Below are 19,673 nucleotides of genomic sequence, written 5' to 3'. Positions count from 1 at the left end.
CTTCCTGTCCTTTCAGGCACTCGGAGCTTTAGCGCGCTTTCCAAGGGAAGCCAGCCAAAGCCAAAAGACCCATCAAGACCCCCCTCACCCAGGCAGGTAGGAGAAGGACCAAGAAGTGCCGAGTCATCTTTAACCAGGATTACAAAAGTAAAGCCACTATTTTAGGCAAATGGTGTCCCTTACCGCAGCTGCGACATCCACAAAAAGTTATGTAAAAAGGTACACTGCCACCCGCCTGTCAGAAGAACTTAGGAACAGTAACTAAAAGCTACTGGAATAGGGAACCAATGTTTCCCCTCAGCACTGCACTTAAGGTGGGGTGTGCGGTCTCACAAAATACAACACAGGAAGTACAGAAAGTGTCCCACTGCCCTGGTAACAGTATGCTATCACAGGTAAAATAAAAATGGAAGTTCTGGGAACTCCCAGTAACACTGCGCAGAAAGTGCTGTGCGCTGCAGTAATAAAGAATGGATGCCAGAAAACATGGAGGAAGGCATAACTCCACTACAAAGTACCAAAAGGGGTTCCCAGAGTAAGAGTGAGTGTGGAAAAAGCTTCCCACTCACGCAGAAGAACTAGTCCAAAAATCCAATAGTCCAGTAGAAATGCTGGGAGACTCACAAAGTGGGAAGCATGACACTAAAAAACAATTCTAGCTAACAAGAAGAATTTAGAATTCCAGGTTAGTTTTGAGAGAAACAGTAGAACCAGCATTATGAGGCACATGGACCTTCCCAGATAAAGAGAATGAGGCCTTATGTCCCCAAAGTCACTAAGTCCCAGTGTTAACCCTGTGCAGGGAGTGAGCTGCCTTTTTGAAGTAGTGAATCAAGATTTGGCAGAGCAAGGAAGGGAGTCCAAGTGTTTCAAGGATGCAAGAGCACAGGTAAGTAGAGTTCTTTTAGAGCAGGCTTGTCCAACCTTTTTGAATGTGGGGCCATAGCATTAACTTTTTGTCACCCAGTGGGCCGGCGTGCCAAGAGTCAACAACCTCACCCAAAGCAGTATATTAAAAAGCGATATTGTGTGACCTGTGACACAATAATATGATATGATAGGTTATTTATAACGTGCTTAATACCCAGAGGTGTCTAAGCACGGACCCGGGGATCGAAGCTGTGGTGCTCCATGTCATCTTGTTTCCAAGGCAAGCATGTTGCCCCTGGGCTATCCTCCCAAGACAATCACAGGCAGCGATAGCCATGCAGTCCCAAAGATAGCTTTTGGTGTCATGGGCATTGATCAAAGGTTACGTGATCGTGATTTTTTTCAGTGTGTATGTGTTAATATTTTTCTGAAAATAGTGGGGGCGACCGAGCGTAGCGAGTGAGCAATAAGGATCTAGGGAGGGTTTGGGGAGGCCCCCCCCCTGAAGAATGTTTTTTCAAAGATGGGGTTGAAATGGTGCATTTTACAGCAGAAAAAGTGACCAAAAAGCCATAAGTTTACAATCCGTTCTAAAGGGGCACATGAAACCCATGCTGTCCCAAAGATAGCTTTTGGTGTCAGGGGCAGTGGTCAAAGGTCAGTTGCTTGTGATTTCTTTCAGTGTGTATGTGTTAATAGCGCAGCCAGGCAGCTATAAGGCTCTAGGGAGGGTTTGGGTGGGCTCCCCCCAGAATTTCTTTTCAAATATGGGGTTGAAATATGGGGTTGAAATGGTGCATTCAGCACATGGCCATGCATTGGCATCCTCATCCTGCTTGATCTCTTTTCTGCCTCTCTCTCTAGGCTGGATTATTGCAACAGCCTCTTTCTAAATCTGCCTGCTTCTACTCTCCGCCCTCTGCAACTTATCCTGAACAGGACTGCGAGATTTGTCCTTGGCTTCAAGCCCAGGGATCAGATCTCTCCTGGACTGATATCTCTGCACTGGCTTCCAGTGGCTGCGAGGATTAAGTTCAAAACCCTCTGCATCGTCCACAAGGCCTTCTGGGGCCTTGGGCCTCAATACCTTCAACTCTCTCTTCCCAAATATCTTCCTTCTCAAGCTGCTTTTTCTCCACCTCTCCTCTGCTGACCTTCTGGCTGTAACCGGTACTGCACTGGCTACCTGGACACCACCTGATCGCGGGCCCAGGTCCCTCCCCTGCCAAGCGGCACACACCTGCACTGCCCACCTGGCAACCCCCTCTCTTGGGGACTGTTTCTGTATCCCTACAGTCCCCCTTCCAGCTCTTGACACCTGATGTCTGCACTTACCCATGCACTTGCCACATGCTGGCACGCACTTGTTATTATTTATTCCCTCCCTTGTACTGCACTGTCCCTGCCCCCCTCCCACGCACTTGTGCGATCTGAATGACACCTGGCCTAGTAGGATTGTTGTCCGTCATCCCTTGTTCACCTCCCTTGCCTCGTCGTGTCTTGAAACACATGTGTATAGGCGCGTTATAAATGCCATATCATATCATAAATGCCATATCATATCATAAATGCCATATGATAACAGCAATCTGAAATGCACGTTTAAATTTGAAAAAATGCCCCTTTCCATGCTCTGATTTCAAAAAATGTGCACAGGGGGCAGAACAGGTCCCAGAATAAAGACATTTATGTGAAGATAAAGCCCCCTGGGCCTGTGCTATTGTGCTTCACCTTGTGGCTGAGTGTTTCTGCAGAGGAAGCCTGCAGATGCAGACTGTCATTCCAGTTATGTTTTTCCCCAGCCATGTGCCCATGCTCAGTGTCACAGAGCCTCTCTTCCTGCTGCCCACCCCTGCCTACCGAGCACCTATTGATGGCTTGCCTGATTCTCCATCTTCCACCCAATACTTTATTCTGAAATATTAAATAAAGTAACCGGGTCGTGGCTGAGGACTTGAACGCCACGACCCAGTTTATTTATTCATGCAATGATTGTCGGATACTTGTTTCCGACGAACATTGCATAAATAAATAAATTAACCAGGTTGTGGCGTTTCAGTCCTCGGCCACGACCCGTTAAATTAACCGTTTCATTGCTGAGGACTATACCTTCCTCTGATGAACCCATCAGAGGAAGTTACAGTTCACAAGCAGGCACTTTTTTTTCTCCTTTAGTCTTCAGCTTCGCGGGCCACATAAAACGGCTTGTAGGGCCGCATTGTGACCCGCGGGCCGTAGGTTGGACAACATTGTTTTAGAGGTTCTCTTCTAATCCCACCACTCTAGGTGAAGGTCGCGGGGATCTGTGGTCAGAACTCCACTGATCAGGCAAGGTGAGGACTGTGTACGTCTGTACAAAACTACAATGGGATGGGGGTAGAAATGGGTAGGCTAGTTCACCCCCAGGCCCCCCCCCTTACTCAGATTACTTCAGAAAGCGCCTCTGTGGTTGCTGAATTCCCTGGGCCCTGTTGGTTCCTTTTGAATGAACGGACCCCTGCACAGAATTCCCTGGGCCCTGTTGGTTCCTTTTGAATGAACGGACCCCTGCACAGAATTCCCTGGGCCCTGTTGGTTCCTTTTGAATGAACTGACCACTGCACTCGCAGGTGCTGTGGTCAATTTCGGAATGGGGATTGGGTCCGGATATTTGGTGCTTTTCCGCGCTCTGGCGAGACTACTTCTATGGCTTGGCAGCTGGACAATCCAAGCATGGTGGGCTGAAGACCACCACAATTATCAGAATGTCAGCAGATCCACCAGAAACGAAGGTGGGCAGCAGTGAGGTTCACCACACTAAGTGGCGGAACGAGACCCTCGTGGCAGAGACAATCTGTTCATGCAAGACCCCTCTTCGTTTCGGAGACTGGCAACTGCAGGAGGGGCTCAGTTCTTGACCCGCAAGCTGAGGGTCTGCGGAGTCCCAGGTCTAAGCTTGGGACAGCAACCAGTGCAGCAAAGGGGCCCAGGGGGGAGCTGGTGAGTCCAAAGGGTGATCCGCCAACACTGCTAAAGAATTTCCAATGCAGGATCCTTCAGCAGGGCTCAGGATTGGTTGCTCCCACTGGTCCAGGGGTTGAAGTACTGACACGGGTCTTGAGGAGCAGGGCTTGACAGGGTCATTGCAGCTACCTATGCTGGTTGGCTGCAATGGTCATCTTCAGTGGCCTGCACCTCTTTGAGGAACTATTTGCTCCTTCGTACATCTGAAGAATTGCAATGGTGGGGGGGTCCTTCTTTTTGTTCCTAAATTCGAGCTGGGGTTACCCTCGAGCCATGCAATTGTAAGGATTTGCCCCATTGTTGCGGGCTGTCCTGACCCACTTTATCCAAGATATGGACTGGGACAGGCACTCCCAGCTCCTGCATCCGGCACAAGATCGCTTTGCCCCGGAAAGGGATTTGCTTATCCGGCATTTCCTGATCCAAAGACGGGGTGAGAAATGTGTGGCACTGCCATTTCAAGTGACCATACTCAAAATGGCATCATGCAGTTAAATGCAAAAGTGCACGTGATAAAAATGAAAACCAGGTTGGAAAAATATCCGCGGTCACCAGCCCGTTTTGGGCACATCGTGAAAGTAACCCAAGAAAAAAGGGATAATGAGGACCCGTGCCGCACCTCACTGTAAGGGGATGTGGCTTCTTAAATGCAAGGAATTTCATAATGGGGACAGGATTTCCATGCGCTGGTAGCCTTAAGGACTGGTCAGTGCCCCCCAAAATAGACGAGTTCAGCTAGGTTAAGTACAGCAAAAGGGCTTTACTTGCTTTTAAAAAGTCGGGTGTCGCAGATGGCCTAAAAAATGCAGTAGTTTTAAAGTGCTTTATTAATCTTTTAAATAACTGGTCAGGGAAGAGGGTCCCTACTGCGTGCTCTCCCTCCTCGTGGCCTCCACCCACCTTGGTGCAGGCGTCCATAACCCCCAAAATGACCCCGATACATTCTTATGCACGATAACTCTGACTGTCTAGGTCTCTTCTAATCTAGAAGAGAAAGCCCAAGGGGGTGGCCTTCTCTCTTTCACTCCCTCGGGAAATTTCTAAATGATCCTCTCCCTTTGGTCCGCAGACTGATTTTTCACCTGGGTTTCTACACCGGTCTCTTTCCCCTCTTACCCGCCCCCTCTATATCGATCTCTATCCAGGATCCCCCTACTCTCCCTAGCTCCACTTCTCCCCTTCTCTTATGCGGCGTGCTGCATCCAGCAGTGAGTGGGCAGTTTGTTTTTATGCATCATTCAGAGATGAGGGCTGTAGTAGGTAGAGGAGAAGATCTGACAATCCTGTGCACGGGAGAGACCATGAAAGCCAAAGTCGGAAATGAGTTTGCCAGGCGAGCTGGTGTGTATGGTGCCTTGTAGCTCACTGGCCTCACTGGGGTAGTCGCCCTGCTGTACCTGCGGCACTGAGGGGGCTGCCTGAGCGAAGTAATATAGCTCTATTAAAGGTTTAGGTCTATTTGATCGCAAAAGAAAGTGACCTTTTCAGATTTGACTGAATTGTTTTTGTTCAAAAAGCGGGGGGAGACCCACGCCCTCCCACCTCCTTAGCGTATCCCCTTATCCCACATCTAGATTTAATTACAATTTACCGAAATTTCTAAAGAATTGGAACAAAACAATTCAGTCAAATCTGAAAAGGTCAATTGGGCCACGATCAAGTATACTCTATTAAATGTGTGAGCAGGTGTACCGTAGTGGCAGCGATGTTACTTTTCAAGCATTTGCCAGTAGCTTTGCGGGCAGTAACTTGTTGCCTGGCCCAGAGCCCCTAGGTGGCGCTGTTGGCATAAGAGTTACACAGTAGTATTCTTTTGCACAGGAGGAAACTGAAAACCTAGAGCTTTGGGTACAGCTTGCCTTGGAAGGCCGAAGCCGCCAGGACCAGATTTGGGCCGCCAGTGACTCGGGTGCCTGGATTCAAGCCTGTTTTAAAAGTGGGGACTCCCCAGAGGCAAAATGAAGATTGGAGAAGCAGGATCTAACAGCTGTGTATCCAGCATTAACCAGGGACCAGGAGCTGCCACTGGGGAATGAGGAGCTAGTCCACAAGTCTTGCTTCCACATAAAATGCAAATACATACTTGCCATGACCCTTATGCTTTAAATGTCATATAGATGTGTCCTAATATTTTGTCACAAACGTACAGAGTTAAATTTGCATAGGTGTGTTTGTTCGGCATCAGTTGGCCTGAGGAGCAAAAAGTATCTCCTGGAAGTTGTTGGTGTCAAGCTAACCAGGATCTCGTAGGCTACAAGCAGGAGCAAAATGGCTCACAGCTCCCTTCAAATTCACAGCCTGCTCCCAAAGATTGGCCTGCTGCCAAAAGTGTGCAGGGATGCAGTTTGTGACTGTAATCTGACTTAAAGCTTGGCTCCCAATCGTCCTATAAGATGGGGACACCTGCACCATGACAGTCACGTGGACAATGCACCCGAGAAACCAACCCGAAACAGAAGAGATGGGGACACCTGCACCATGACAGTCACAGGGACAATGCACCCGAGAAACCAACCCGAAACATAAGAGATGGGGACCTCTGCACCATGACAGTCACGGGGATAAAGCACCCGAGAAAACAACCCGAAACAGAAGAGATGGGGACCTCTGCACCATGACAGTCACAGGGATAAAGCACCCGAGAAAACAACCCGAAACAGAAGAGATGGGGACACCTGCCTCATGACAGTAACGGGGACAACGCACCTCAGAAACCAACCCGAAACAGAAGAGATGGGTACACCTGCACCATGACAGTCACGGGACAAAGCACCTCAGAAACCAACCCGAAACACAATAGATGGGGATACCTGCACCCTGGCAGTCACGGGGACAAAGCACCTGAGAAACCAACCCGAAACAGAAAAGATGGGGACACCTGCACCATGACAGTCATGGGGACAAAGCACCTGGGAAACCAACACGAAACAGAAGAGATGGGGACTCCTGCACCACGGGGACAAAGCACCCGAGAAACCAAAACGAAACAGAAGAGATGGGGACCCCTGCACCATGACAGTCACGGGGACAAAGCAAACCAACCTGAAACAGAAGAGATGGGGATACCTGCACCATGACACTCAGGGGACAAAGCACCCGAGAAACCAACCTGAAACAGAAGAGGACCAAAAGGGAGCTCTGCTGCGACACTGGTCTGGGATCCTTCTCATGACCAGAGGGACCTTTACCACTGCCTTTGTGGCCTCACAAAAAGCCCATGTGGTCAGAGCGGTCACCTTGTGGTTGCCCTGAACAAAGGCAGCCCCAAAATACAAAATGGCCTGGAGCAGAATAAAAAAAATATAAAAAAAAAATTGGTTCCCCACTGGCTACCAAAAAGGTACATTGTCTATTACTTCAGTAAAATGGCTTGTACCCCTGTTGAAGCCAAAACTCAAGTACAGTTACCACCTTCCTACCGCCTAAAACCACTGTACCATGATATTCTGACTGTAGGGCGAAAATGGGGTCCTGAGGGGCACCCCTGGGCTGCTTGCCCCTGTACCACATACCATTTTGAGTAAGGTAAACGGGTATTGTATGGGGACTTGAAGGAGAAGTCTCCCTGACCACCAAAAATAAGCTCGAGGTTGGAATAAAAGGCAGAGGACCAGCACGTAGCACAGAATCCCCCCAAATCGGGTTCTGTATTAACATAGACTAAGAATGTCACATAGCCCAGCCAGTTAGTGTTTGGATGGTATTACAGAAACTTTGCATGGGTGCAAACATTGCCCTAGTGAAAAAAGGATATATTTTCTTTTTTATGATATAGTTTGCATACAAACATTTTACATTTGTCCATTTCCACTTTTAGGATCCAGCGATATTTCCAGTCTTCCATAAGATTCTTTATATGCACCAGTGCAATGTTAGCTATAGTCTTTTGTGCAACTTGAATTGCAAGCATGGTTCTTGCACTAGACCCACCTTGCCCTAGTGCTGATCGCATTTGCCCCGGTCCCAAGTTCTGCGATGCCCCCTCTGCTGCCATAGCATCAACCCCTCCTGTGAGGCATTTACAGACACTTTCTTTACTACCAGAAGAGCGTTTGCCGTGACACTAACCGCCGTAGACGTGCCCACCAATTGTCTAGCTTTGTTATGGGACCACTTATGGATCTGAGCGACCATCCTCGGAGGACTCGTGTCCTGGCGTTTACACTAAGAAGGGGCAGGAGACTTGTGTATATTACAGATCGTGTACACCATGATTGTCAAGCCACAGAATGTCCACCGAGGCAGGTATCAAAAGTATGCCTCCAAGACATTTGCATTACCTTCAGTAAACGGCAAGGCGAGTTGAAACAATGCTGTGTATCTGTGTAATATAGCCAACTGGGACACCTACCACACTTTAAATCACAACAGCTAAATATGCCGTCCACTGTTACGTAGGCTAAAGTTGGGGAAACGAGGTTCGCCATCACCTTGTTATTCTATATGGCACGCAGACACAGTGCAAGTTTGTCTTTAGAATTCCAGTCCAACCCAGGGGCGATTGCTCATAAATAGTCTAGTAAGTAATCGGTTGTGGCCACCTGGAGGAAGTTGACATGTTTTACCAAAGCTCTCGGATGGGGTTTAACAGGCTCAGTAGAATACTCCAGCGTGACTGCTGGCACAGCTCCTAAGATACTATTCAACCGGTTTCCTTAAAGGAAGAGAAGGCAGCCACTGATTCCAATAGTCTTGGGGGCAGTGGGGACCCCAGATGATTTTCTTGTATCCAGTTCCACCACTGAAGGTAAGGCAATGGTGGCTGCTAAAGAAGACTTTAGCCCCTCTGTACCCTGTTCTAATGGGGTACAGAGGGGCTGCAGGAGGATTGTAGCGAACCGTCTCAAACCCGAGCCAAACGTGCAATTCTGGAGGACATTTCTCACTGTTGGTTGCTATGATGGGAGCCCACGGGGGTCACAGATACAGAGCTAGGCTTTGATGGCAACTTGTTCCAGCAAGCAATCTGTTCCGGTCAGAGTTTCCTCGATACCTACTGGAATCTGGATTTCAAATTTCGCAATAATGAAGGACCCAAGACAACAAAGGGCCACAACGTTGCATAAGCTAGGCACGAGTCTTGGTGATCCAGCAAAGGTCTGTGGGCGACCTTAAAGGAGGACACAGTACTCCAGCTCAAGAAGTAGTGCCACAAAGGACTGGAGAATGCACACGAGTCTCCACTCTGAAGCGGTCAGGCCAGCCGCAGACTTGCTGCTTGTACCAGCTCCAAGACTGTAAACTGGCTGTGCCCACAGGTGCACGGAGGGAGATGCCTTCAAAGCCCTACCTGCTCAAAAGGCAGAGCTTTGCCTTAGGGGACGTTCTGTCGATTGCGTGCTGCAGCAGCAGCTTCCGGTAATCCCTTCTGTGACCTCGCATGCTTTCACTTCCAGGCTCAGACCTCCTCTTGCTATCCAATCATCTGGGCATTGGGAAGACCCCAGCCTGCCTATCGGATGGCCTGCACCAATAAAACCGAGGGACTGTCCAAACCTGGATCACCAGATATGATGATCTTGTCATGATTCAGGTCTGGGTGTATACCCGGTCCAAGCCGCTCCACAAGCACACAGAGGCTCTACCTGGGCTCTGGCCCGAGTCCCCGAAACAAAATGTGATATCCTAATCTTTACATTATGCATCTGTAATGTTGGTAATAGATTCACAGGCGATGCACCTAACCATTCCTGGGGAAGCTAAGAAAGCATGAGCTGATCTCGCACTGTAGCGTGGCCCCCTCATCTGAAGAGGGGGCCGCAGGCGGGTGGGGGGGGGGGGGGGTCCAGTGTCAGAATTGTCTTCTTGTCGACCTCACAAGGTGTTTGATCTGAGAGACGATGCCTGCAAACTGTTTAGGATCCATCCTCTGGCAAAGTGTGTGAATCTGGGAACCGAGCAGTGCATGTATATGTGACACCACACAACATCACTTCTTCAGCTCTGGCTTCCAGGTTGTGTTCTTGGGTCTGATGCAGTGCTCGAGGTTTTGTGGCTTGAATCCTCAGACCTATGTGAACAGTGATTCTTAAAAAGTGGCCGGTTTCGTGCACCGCCACCTACTGTTGATACACTCCCTTCATTTTGTCCCTCCCCCTTTGTCTTTCCTGCAGTTTGTGGTTGTTGTCTCTTACCTCCTCTCTTTCCCGTCTGCCTTTTACAGAGGTCGTTCTCCATCACCAGGAGGCTATTCAACGTATTGATAGCTTCCGCGATCAGTTTGGGGCTGACTGGCTGCAGTACCGACAGCATCTGGAGAATGAGCTTGCTGAAACCCCCACAAAGGAGCCCCAGAGTAGCGCACCCCAAACTCCAACCGATGTCCCAGACCAAGGGGCTTTATCCGCATCCCCTGCCGCAAGCATCATCCAGGGTCCAGACTTGTCCGTAGGCCCAGAAACTGGAGCCTTATTTCTTCCAGTGGACACCCCTGAGCAGGACCAAATCCCCTCCGGAAGAGACCCAGCCAATGAGCGAGAGAAAGAGAATTCTGAAAAGAAAATGCCAGAAGAAAGTGAAGATGAGAAGAAGAATGTGGTGGAGCCACAAGAGTTGGAAGGTAAAGTCTGCTCATTGGGTAGATTGCAGACAAGACCTCTTCATTACATACCACCCTGCGCATGCTGTTCCTGTTGTGTGTGTGTGTGTGCGTGTGCGCGCGCCACAATATGCAGTGTGTGAATGTGATCATCCTTCTGCACACTGCATCCTGTCAATTACACACCTTCCTTTGAACCGCCTCTTAGTTCACATCCCTCTGGATGCTTCCCCTGCTTGCCTCTTAACCCTTTGAGTCACCAGCCTGGGTGAAATCTGATTTTGACTGGTGGCAGCCAAATGAAGTCTATGGATGATACAAGGCTTGCCATGCATAGGAAATGACTGTGTGGCAGGTGAAACCTGCCCAAATGCATGAGTGGTTGTGTGCTCACCTCCATGCCACATTTTGGCTGCGCTTCATGCCGATCTCCCGCTGCACGTTTCTCCTGACCACACTGTGGATGAAACTGAGCACACACAATAGATTTTCGAAGAGTAGCAAGGAGCCAACAGTTTACTTCATTGCAGACCAATAACAAAGCTGGAATGGGAGCCCTCTTCTAAAATTCCTGAAGAAACCTAAACTCTGACCCCAAATCGCTCATTTTTCTAGAATAATTCAAGCGGAGGAATTCATGTCTTATCATGGGGTGACAATGTGTCCTTTTGGGGTCCTTCTAGTCCTGGGCAGAGGTTTTGCACTGCTTTAGGAATTAGTTCCTAATAGCCAATCGTTACATTTCCATTTAATCAGTCTCCCCCACTTAATCACGTGATGAGAACCTTCAAGAAATGTCCAGACTCCTTGGGGTTACCGGTCTCCTTCCTCCCATCTTGTGCTTATCCACCACTTAATCCTGCACTGTTATAACATGAAGTGGCCTTCCCGCAGCCTTGGAGCAGAGCTGGCATATCATTGTGCCAGCTGCCTTAATGACTCTGGCCTCATGATCTTGCCAACACCCCCAAAGACTGGTCTCCTACTACTCTTAGTGTCTTTATACATTGGAACCAATGTACATTGCTTGGGTGAGAAGAGTGTTTTGGAAGATCCTTCCCCCATGCTGCAGCCAGTATACCTCCCTTTTTATACTAGAGATCTGACTTTGTATTCTATTCCAGCCTAAAGCTACTTCCCTCTACATGGATGGGCCTCCACAGGCCTTCTCCGTACCTTTGTATGCCCTGCAATGTTTTGGCTGCATGCCCTGCCCTCCCCCGCTGTACACTTTGCTCCGCGTTCCTCTCTGTTCACTCTACTTAAGCACCTCGCATTGGATGCAGAGTTAACTCTGTTCACTTCTTCCCCAATTTCCTGATTTTTGCCTTTGGTGCAGTGCTATGGTAACAATTTCTCTAGCCCCTCTGTGAAAAGCAGATGGGGCGGGGGGGGGGGGGGGGGGTCTCGGCGTGCGCCAAATGGGAGAGTCTATGGACCTGGAATATGCAGATCTAAGCTCCGGCTTCCTGAGGCCCTCTTAGGTTACTATTTTATGAGCTTCCTTGATCTAGCTCTTTCCACAGAAGGGGCACGACGAGTTTAGAACAATTCAACAGCAATGTAAATGACCAGTAACTTCATGTCCAGACAAAGGATTTCCACAGAGATTAGATTTTATTGAGCAACTACACTCTAGCCGGGCAGAACTAGATAATGGCACAGTCAGTCCTAGAAGAAGGTTTAAATGAAGTCCTCCTGGGTAGCACTTGCCACTAAAATCAGCGGGATTCCAGGGAGCTGCAAAGGTCTAACTGGCTGGTGTCTGTCCAGGCTTGGGTAATGCTTCACAAGCCAATGGCACAGGCCAATACAAGGACAGCCATCCATGGTGCTGGTCCAACATGTATGGCCCCTTACTCTTCCCTAAGTGAGGACTTCCCGGGAATACAGACAAGGCGACAGTCTGAGATTCTGCAGTCAGACCACGCATTCCAGTGAGTGTCTGCAAACGTTTGGGCAGGCTTCTTGCCCTCCCTGAAGCACTACATCTGGACGCCCCCAAATCTAGTCTTAATGGGACGTGGAAGGGAGAGCGGGGGAGGATTAGCTAAAGGCTTGCCTACAGTATTTAGTAGCTTCCAGATTTGGCGGCTCTCCCCATCTGTTTGCCACTTGCCCCATCTCCCTAACTTGTCATGGGGTCCCTGAATTGCAGGTGCAGTTTTCACACATAACCTTCCTCTGCACGCCTAACAAGGGAACTCCCAAATAGGAGGGAGCTTCAGCCTAATTTGATGGCCCTTCTCTTGAGCATGCAAAGGTGAAGAAATGCCCTTTGCTTATCTTTGTGGTGAAGGTCGAGGCACTCATAAAATACAATGTTGCTTCTAAACTAAACATGCTAATCCTACTTACTATATCACTGTGGCATGCACCTGGGCAGCTTGGGGAGTTGGTGCCAGGGGCAAGGGAGGGTAAAATACAGTCATGCTGACCCACACATTCAGGGCTTCGTTGATACCGCACCTCCTGCCCTCCAGGTCTCCACCCCGGGTTTTATCTTTAATTTATCCCTCCCTGTACCTCGTGTTACAAAGGATGTATTTTATGCTGGGAGAAAAACAGTTGCGCATGCTTAGATCTTTTATGGACGCTTGATTAGTGTTGGGACGGGAGGGTCGCTTGTTTATCATGGAATGCAGAGATGTGGGGGCCGGGTTAGCGGTGTTGGGCTCGCTTGGTGGGGTTGGGGCGTTAGAGGCCTGCTGGCAGCTTAGTGGTGATGGACGCTGCCTGGAGCCTGGTGTTGTCTCACGCTCTTGCAGGGCGCATTCCTCTGAACGATACTAAATGATTGCAACAGTAAAGGGACATGGAGAAGTGGAATTCCGTGGGAACTGCCGGTGTGCTTTCGCTCTGCCGTGAGGGTGTTGGGCCTAGTGAAATCTTTCAATGGAGCTCGGCTGGTACAGCGCAGTGGCACAAGCCTGTGTTTTCGCCAGAATGGCGTTTCTCCCTATGTCTCCTAATGCCATGCATCAGCTGTTGGCGCAATATTGATTCCGCACTGAGTTTCATAGTACGGTTCTCTGCCCACTTATAAACTACACTATCTTGTACGGGATTCGCCTCACCTGAAAGCGCTTAGGCGGGTGCGATATACTTATTTCCATCCCAACACTTGTCCTTTTATTTCGAAATGGGGCAACCTCCTGTTCCCCTCCTTTTAGCATCTTCTGATCTCACCCTCTCATATAAATCACACTCTTCTTTCTTTTCCTCTCTATGCCATGTTTCCTCTTGCTGTTTAAAAGTTTGCCATTTACTTTCTATTTTTTTATTTCAGCATTCTATTTTATACGGTTTTAAAATGTAGGTTAGTTTCACATTTATCTCTGTGCTCTGCATGGAAGTGGCATTCACTGAAATAAAGGAGGTAAAATGGGTGGATACGGTGCAAGGTACATGGATTCCTATTGCTGTCGACTACATGTAGTTATTCCGCGCGTAACTCCATCACGCCGCCTTTGCACGCATCTTCCGATGCTGCTTTCAAAACTCTTGAAGGGTCATTTTATACTCTTGCAGCCCTCTGATTAATCCTTACGCTTGTGTTCTTTTTTTGTTTTTTTTAGTGGATCTGTGTGATCCCATCGTGGTCTGTCCATACGTAGGAAAGGATCCTGCTGACACTGAAGATGACTGGATCTTCCTCCGTGTGACCCGCAGGCATTTGATTGAAGTGGATCTCTCTAATGCCCAAGACCTGCAGAAGATGGAGTTGGTCAGCCTACTCAATATTGAGACATCGGATATTGACTGGAAGTGGAAGGTGAGCCTTTGCCCAACCGAAATGAAGTGTGGTAGATTGGCGATATGTATGTTTGGTTACTCAAAGGTTGAAGTTGATCATCATTGCCCAGGGCAAGGTAATGCTACTTTTGGTTGGCCATAAGATGGTCCCTTACCTGCTCATCCATCCAACATCTGTCATTTCACCTCTATGCATCAGTGACTCTTACTCGTATGGTTGGCCGTGCTGCCACGTCTGGTCTACGAAAGCATCCAGGGCTCTTAGAGCAATAGTGGCATTCTGGGGCATCTTGTTCAGTTCTAACTTAATGGATATTCGATTCATGGCGTCTTAGGGTCGCGATGTTCCTTTAGGTTTGCCAAGAGCGTGGGGACCTATATGGCATAGGGGGTGCCACAGCACCATGGTCTTGGGGGCTGTCATGAGTGGGGATTGTGGCCTTGTTCTATGTGAGCTCTACTCTGTAGAAATGAACTTACAGGACTTAGAAAATCTGTTTGTTGTATACAGGTCCATGAGGTCATGGAATTTACAAAATGTACTTGAGGGAGGTCCTCCCGCTGTCGCTTTCCTGCTCTCGCCCCTCTCGCTTTCCTGCTCTCGCCCCCTCTCGCTTTCCTGCTCTCGCCCCCTCGCGCTTTCCTGCTCTCGCCCCCTCGCGCTTTCCTGGTCTCGCCCCCTCGCGCTTTCCTGCTCTCGCCCCCTCGCGTGCTACCATTTTCCTGATGCAGTTAATATATTGTTATTTGTGTACCCAGTAAAGACATATATTGTTACTTTGAATCCAAAATATCATATCCAAGTACATGCTGTTCCCTACTGGTTCCCAGTCACTACGTGGCCTTTCTGGAGGAAAGCAACACTAGTGTTGTTCAGCAACTAGTCTCTTCATTGAAGGCCCCATTAAAATGCCAAACCAATGACAAGGTGGCCCTGAAATTGGTTTTGTATGCAGGGGAAGGGAGAGCTCCATTTTTATGGCCTTTTTTGAAAAGTTGTGTTGGGGGTTGTTGATTGGTGGTGAGGTGACAGCGTGCTGCAGTCCCATGATTGCTCTTGATAAACCTACTCCCTCTCTCTATACAGGGCCGGAAGAAGATCCTTCCACTGCTTCAGCTCCAATTCGATTACATCCGCACAGACAAGCAGCGGCTCCGCTATGTTGTCCTGGATGACAGCGCTGAAATCTCAGTCAAGGTGACAATCCCCCTCCCAAAGTACCCCAAAACATCCCCCTTTTAGCCTGCCAAATGCCCTTTCCATCTCACTTGCCTGAATTAATATATGTGCAGCTGGTTTTCTGCAATGCAGCTGATGCCTATTCTTGGTATTGCTGTCAACATTCTGACATTGGAATGTCCTCTGCTAGTCAGGGGTGATCCCAGAGAACTTCCATATCAGTATTGATACTTAGGAAAAAATACAAAATAAGAATTCGGATCTAGGTCTGAAAACTGCTCTGTAATCCGGCGTTGTATGTGGCCAGCGTGTGAACAGTGTTGGGAAATATTTTCTCTTTGCAACTTTCCCTCCATAGTACATACTAGCTGTACCCGGCCACGCGTTGCTGTGGCTCAGTCTGGTTAAATGGAAAAAAAGGGAGAGCACAATTAACAATGCTTGTGGTTATACAATATTTTTTGTTGTTCCATTGTCTGTGCAGATATAGAGATTGTCTGGTTTGCCGACTCTAGAAGACGCAACATATAATCGTCCATGTGAGAAGCAATCCGTGTCTAGATCTAAACCGCACAATTCTAAAGATTGGCCTTGATCTTTGTTGATGGTGATTGCAAACGCAAGTTGCCATGAATTGAGCTGTTACGATTTCTGTGCCGAACGACGTCATTTGGAAGCATGAGTTGTATTTCCTGATGTTAGATAGGAAATGCTTTGATTCGGCGGTATATCCGGCAAGCAAAGTTTTTAATGGCTCTGGCGGTTCTCCAAGTTGAGGCAGTTTAATTTTCCCGGCGGTGCAACACATTTCTTTAGTTTCTCCATTAAATTTCAGAGCCTTGCAATAAGGACATACTTCAGTCATAGTGCCGATGAGAACAATCCAGCTCAAACTATAATCATCAGCTGGGTTGTACCGGAATGCAAGGTGATTGTAATCGCGTGATTGCTGAGCACAGAGTCATGTTTGACGCTGATCTGCTGTTTTTCGTTGACTTCTTTCAGCCACTCTCAGCCGGTCGCGTTCATTCAATTGAGAACGAAGCAGATCTGAAGCTGCAGAACGCGATCACCGTGCTCGTATCCGTGCATCCTGAAGTCTGGCTGCACGTCGCTCTGCTGCTTCCTCGGCACGTATTTGAGCCATTCTAAATTGGAAACGTTGAAATGGAATCGTAAAATATTTAGTATAGCGTGTGTTGCTTTTACGTCCAACAGATGGCACTGTTTTTCGGAAAAAGCATGTTTTTACCTTTCACAGGTGTGACATCTATGTATGGTAGGTATATAAAAACACGTGCATATTCGAATGCAACATTGTGTCCAAATTTCAAAGCAATCAGTGAAGAACTTTCGGAGATTTAAGATTTTGAACAAACAAACATTTACATTTTTATTTATATAGATGGAACCCTATTCTTTTTCCTTCAGCCCTGGGACCAACTAGTAGCAATGTCTTCTCAAGGATCCAGTCCCTCAGCCTTCGGAAGTGTCCCTGGAGTGCCCAGTGGACTGACCAACTCTCACGTGAGCTACCTTGCCAGAACTGCTGTCATTCCGCATTCAAGCCTGGAACTTTGGTGGTCACTGGCTTGTGCCACAAGTCACATTCTCCCTGAATGTCAGCTACCTATCTTCCAGGAAACCCATCCTGGAGCAGCTTCTGTGACCGTGACTGGAAGGACGCCTGTAGTTGCCTGCAAATGGTGATCAACGCCAGGAATGTACCTTGCTCAAGCCTGTGAAGTGTCCTGAAGTGTTCTGCATCATTTAATCTACATCCAGTAACATAGAATGGAAGACCGCGCTCCCAGCATCCTCCCCCAACCCCTCAGTCGACCCATTGTGATCCCTGGCAAAATCAGCCAGCGGGGACAAGTAAGCATAACTGTGCCTGTCCGCACAGGATAAAATTTGGAACCAGTCGCTTGCCTTTTCGTCCTCGAATCTGGGTCAAGTTCCCTTCCCACGGGGTTATTCCGGGTTCTGGAAGAGAGAGGATAGCAGACCTCCCTTTGAAACTATTCTGAATCTCCACCACAAGTCCATTGCATCCCTGGAGAGAATATATACTTGTGGGAAGCCCTGTGACTTTTGGGTACTTTGCCACATACATCTTAGGGTTTGTACTGTAGGGTTTGTACTTGTAAAGTTGAGAACTTGACAGGTTCTCATAATTTGATCTGCATTACTTACCTGTTTTACATGAAGTTATTTGATGATGTATAATAAATGAACATACCGGTGATTGTATATATTTGTATAATATAGTATTGTGTGATACTACCTGCTAATTTCATTTGTCACTCTGTTCTGAAGGCATAAATAAATAACAGTATTTTTGAAAACTGACTGTCTAAGCTGAATCTTTGTGTATTGATCCGTGTGGACTCATTGAGGGCCTCTGACCCCACACTCACACTACTGAGACTAAGACTTGACTGCGCTTCATTGCTACCGTTAAGATGGAAGTTTAGAATCTTGCCTGGTCCACCGATATTAGGAGGCCATCCTAGTTATAGGGACCAGAAGAACTCGGAGATTAGCCCAAACTCATTCAAGATGGCAATGGGGAGCAGTCAAGGCTATTCTCTGGAGAGTGCGAGTGGGGTCAGTGGTCCACAATGAGTCTACCCCGTGAAGCTCGCAATAATTCAATGTAGGCAGTAATGTATAAAACTACAGTTTCTATTCTAGGCCTTAAACGCACACTTAAAATGAAACCAGCATGTGATATCTGTGAGAAACCAGAGGGTACTCTCACTTCTATACCCCCTTGGATCGTCTGCGCAAGTGGCCAGGGAAAGGCCATGGCTTTTGGATCCTGAACCTGGGGGTGGACAAGCGAGGGAGGATCACCTGGGACGAGGGTCTGTGGAGACTGGGAGTAGGATGCCCTTAGGAGAGACATGGTATCCCCCTTTTCCTACTGCTGACCAACCCAACCCTTCCCCCACCTTAATGGGGTATTCTAAGTCAACTCCCCTAACTTACCCGTATGTAACTACTAACAGTACTGGCACAAGGAAGAGGCAACTGGGAGTAATGAAGACTAGTTGATTTTACAAGGAAGAGACCTGCTCAGAGTAGTATAGGTCAGGCATGTCCCCTTAATGATGGTCGGGCAGGGCTGATTATGCATTTTCACCTGCCGCCTGTTAAAGGGCTGCAGTTGTATAAAAGCCCCATCAGATGTCAGAGGAGAAGCAGTGGCGAGTGAAGCTGTGGCGTTCATGGAGCAGCAGCAGCAGCAGAGAGGCCAAGAGACGCTGCGAGCAGCTGCAGGTTCACGGCATGCCAGTGGTTCAAAGGAGTGCAGCCTGGGAGCTTAGGCTCTGTGGAACTGAGGGAACTCTGAAAGGGTGGAGGCTGGAGGCTGTCCCTTTTCGTGGATTTCACAGTGGACTTCGACTGGGGTCAGAAGCCGATCCAAGAGTGCCTGATGGGCAGAAGGTGGAGCCCGGAGGCAGAGAATCAAAGGCCATAAAATCTGCACTGCAAGAACGCCAAAAGTCGCAACCGGTAAGTTTCTATGTGAAAGGAAACCCAGAATGCGAGTGTTTGAACATTACGCATAGGATTACTTTGCATCAGAGTGGCCGCGTGCATATTAAACCCTGTTTTAGAAGGTCTCCGAGTGTAATCCTCATTCTCTTTTGAATAAATGAAAATACATTGTAGCGTATTGGTCGCGTGTACATAAAGAAACGTTTTTGAAAGGCTGAGTGCTGGGCACGTTACAAAGGCAATTTACAACGACTCAACACCGTAATTAAATGAATGAAACCTTTTTCAATTGTTACAAAGTTCTTTGAGTACCGGGCACGTTATTACAGACATTCTACAATGATGTATAACACTGAGGTGAATCGAGTGAAGATCTTTAACACTTCCAGCCAAGTGAAAAGCGTATCAAACATATCCTGCACTGTTACCTATGAAGATCATAAATGAAAGAAGCTTTAAACTCATCATGTACCAAGTTCAAAAGTGAATACAACTTTAAATGCAAGTCAAATTTACATGTGTTAAACTTACAAGTAACCAAAGCTTCGAACCCAAGAAACCCATCTTTATTGAACCTTCAAGTGACCAGAACTTCATCCGTACAAGTGCGTCAAATATCCATTGGACTCGAGTGAAGAAATCCAGAGGGCGCAAGTGCGGCGCAGACCTTAAGAAAGCTAGAAAATAGCCTTTTACATTAAAAGTGAATCTTGGGTCACTGGGGAATCCTGAGGTGTAACCTGCTCATTTACTTGAGGACGAAGTCTCAAGATATTTTGTGTTTGGAACTATGTTTTGAAACTGGGGAAGGGAGCCCCC

At 48.0% G+C, this 19,673-nt stretch overlaps 1 protein-coding gene across 5 annotated transcripts in view; it reads left to right on the top strand.

Moving 5' to 3' along the window:
• STK11IP (serine/threonine kinase 11 interacting protein) overlaps nucleotides 1–19,673 on the top strand; it is a 771,273-nt gene that overhangs the window by 409,360 nt on the left and 342,240 nt on the right. For all 5 annotated transcript variants that reach the window (XM_069616954.1, XM_069616950.1, XM_069616952.1 and 2 more), the window contains exons 14-16: nucleotides 10,037–10,432; nucleotides 13,990–14,186; nucleotides 15,255–15,365. In XM_069616954.1, coding sequence (XP_069473055.1) covers nucleotides 10,037–10,432; nucleotides 13,990–14,186; nucleotides 15,255–15,365 — 704 coding nt within the window. The remainder of the gene's footprint in view (nucleotides 1–10,036; nucleotides 10,433–13,989; nucleotides 14,187–15,254; nucleotides 15,366–19,673) is intronic.

Source organism: Ambystoma mexicanum, chromosome 9 (genome assembly GCF_040938575.1).
Source record: "Ambystoma mexicanum isolate Mex_15411 chromosome 9, UKY_AmexF1_1, whole genome shotgun sequence".
Classification (NCBI taxonomy): Eukaryota; Metazoa; Chordata; class Amphibia; order Caudata; family Ambystomatidae; genus Ambystoma; species Ambystoma mexicanum.
The sequence above is the reverse complement of the archived record's forward strand: the minus strand, read 5'-3'. Positions and strand labels throughout refer to the sequence as shown.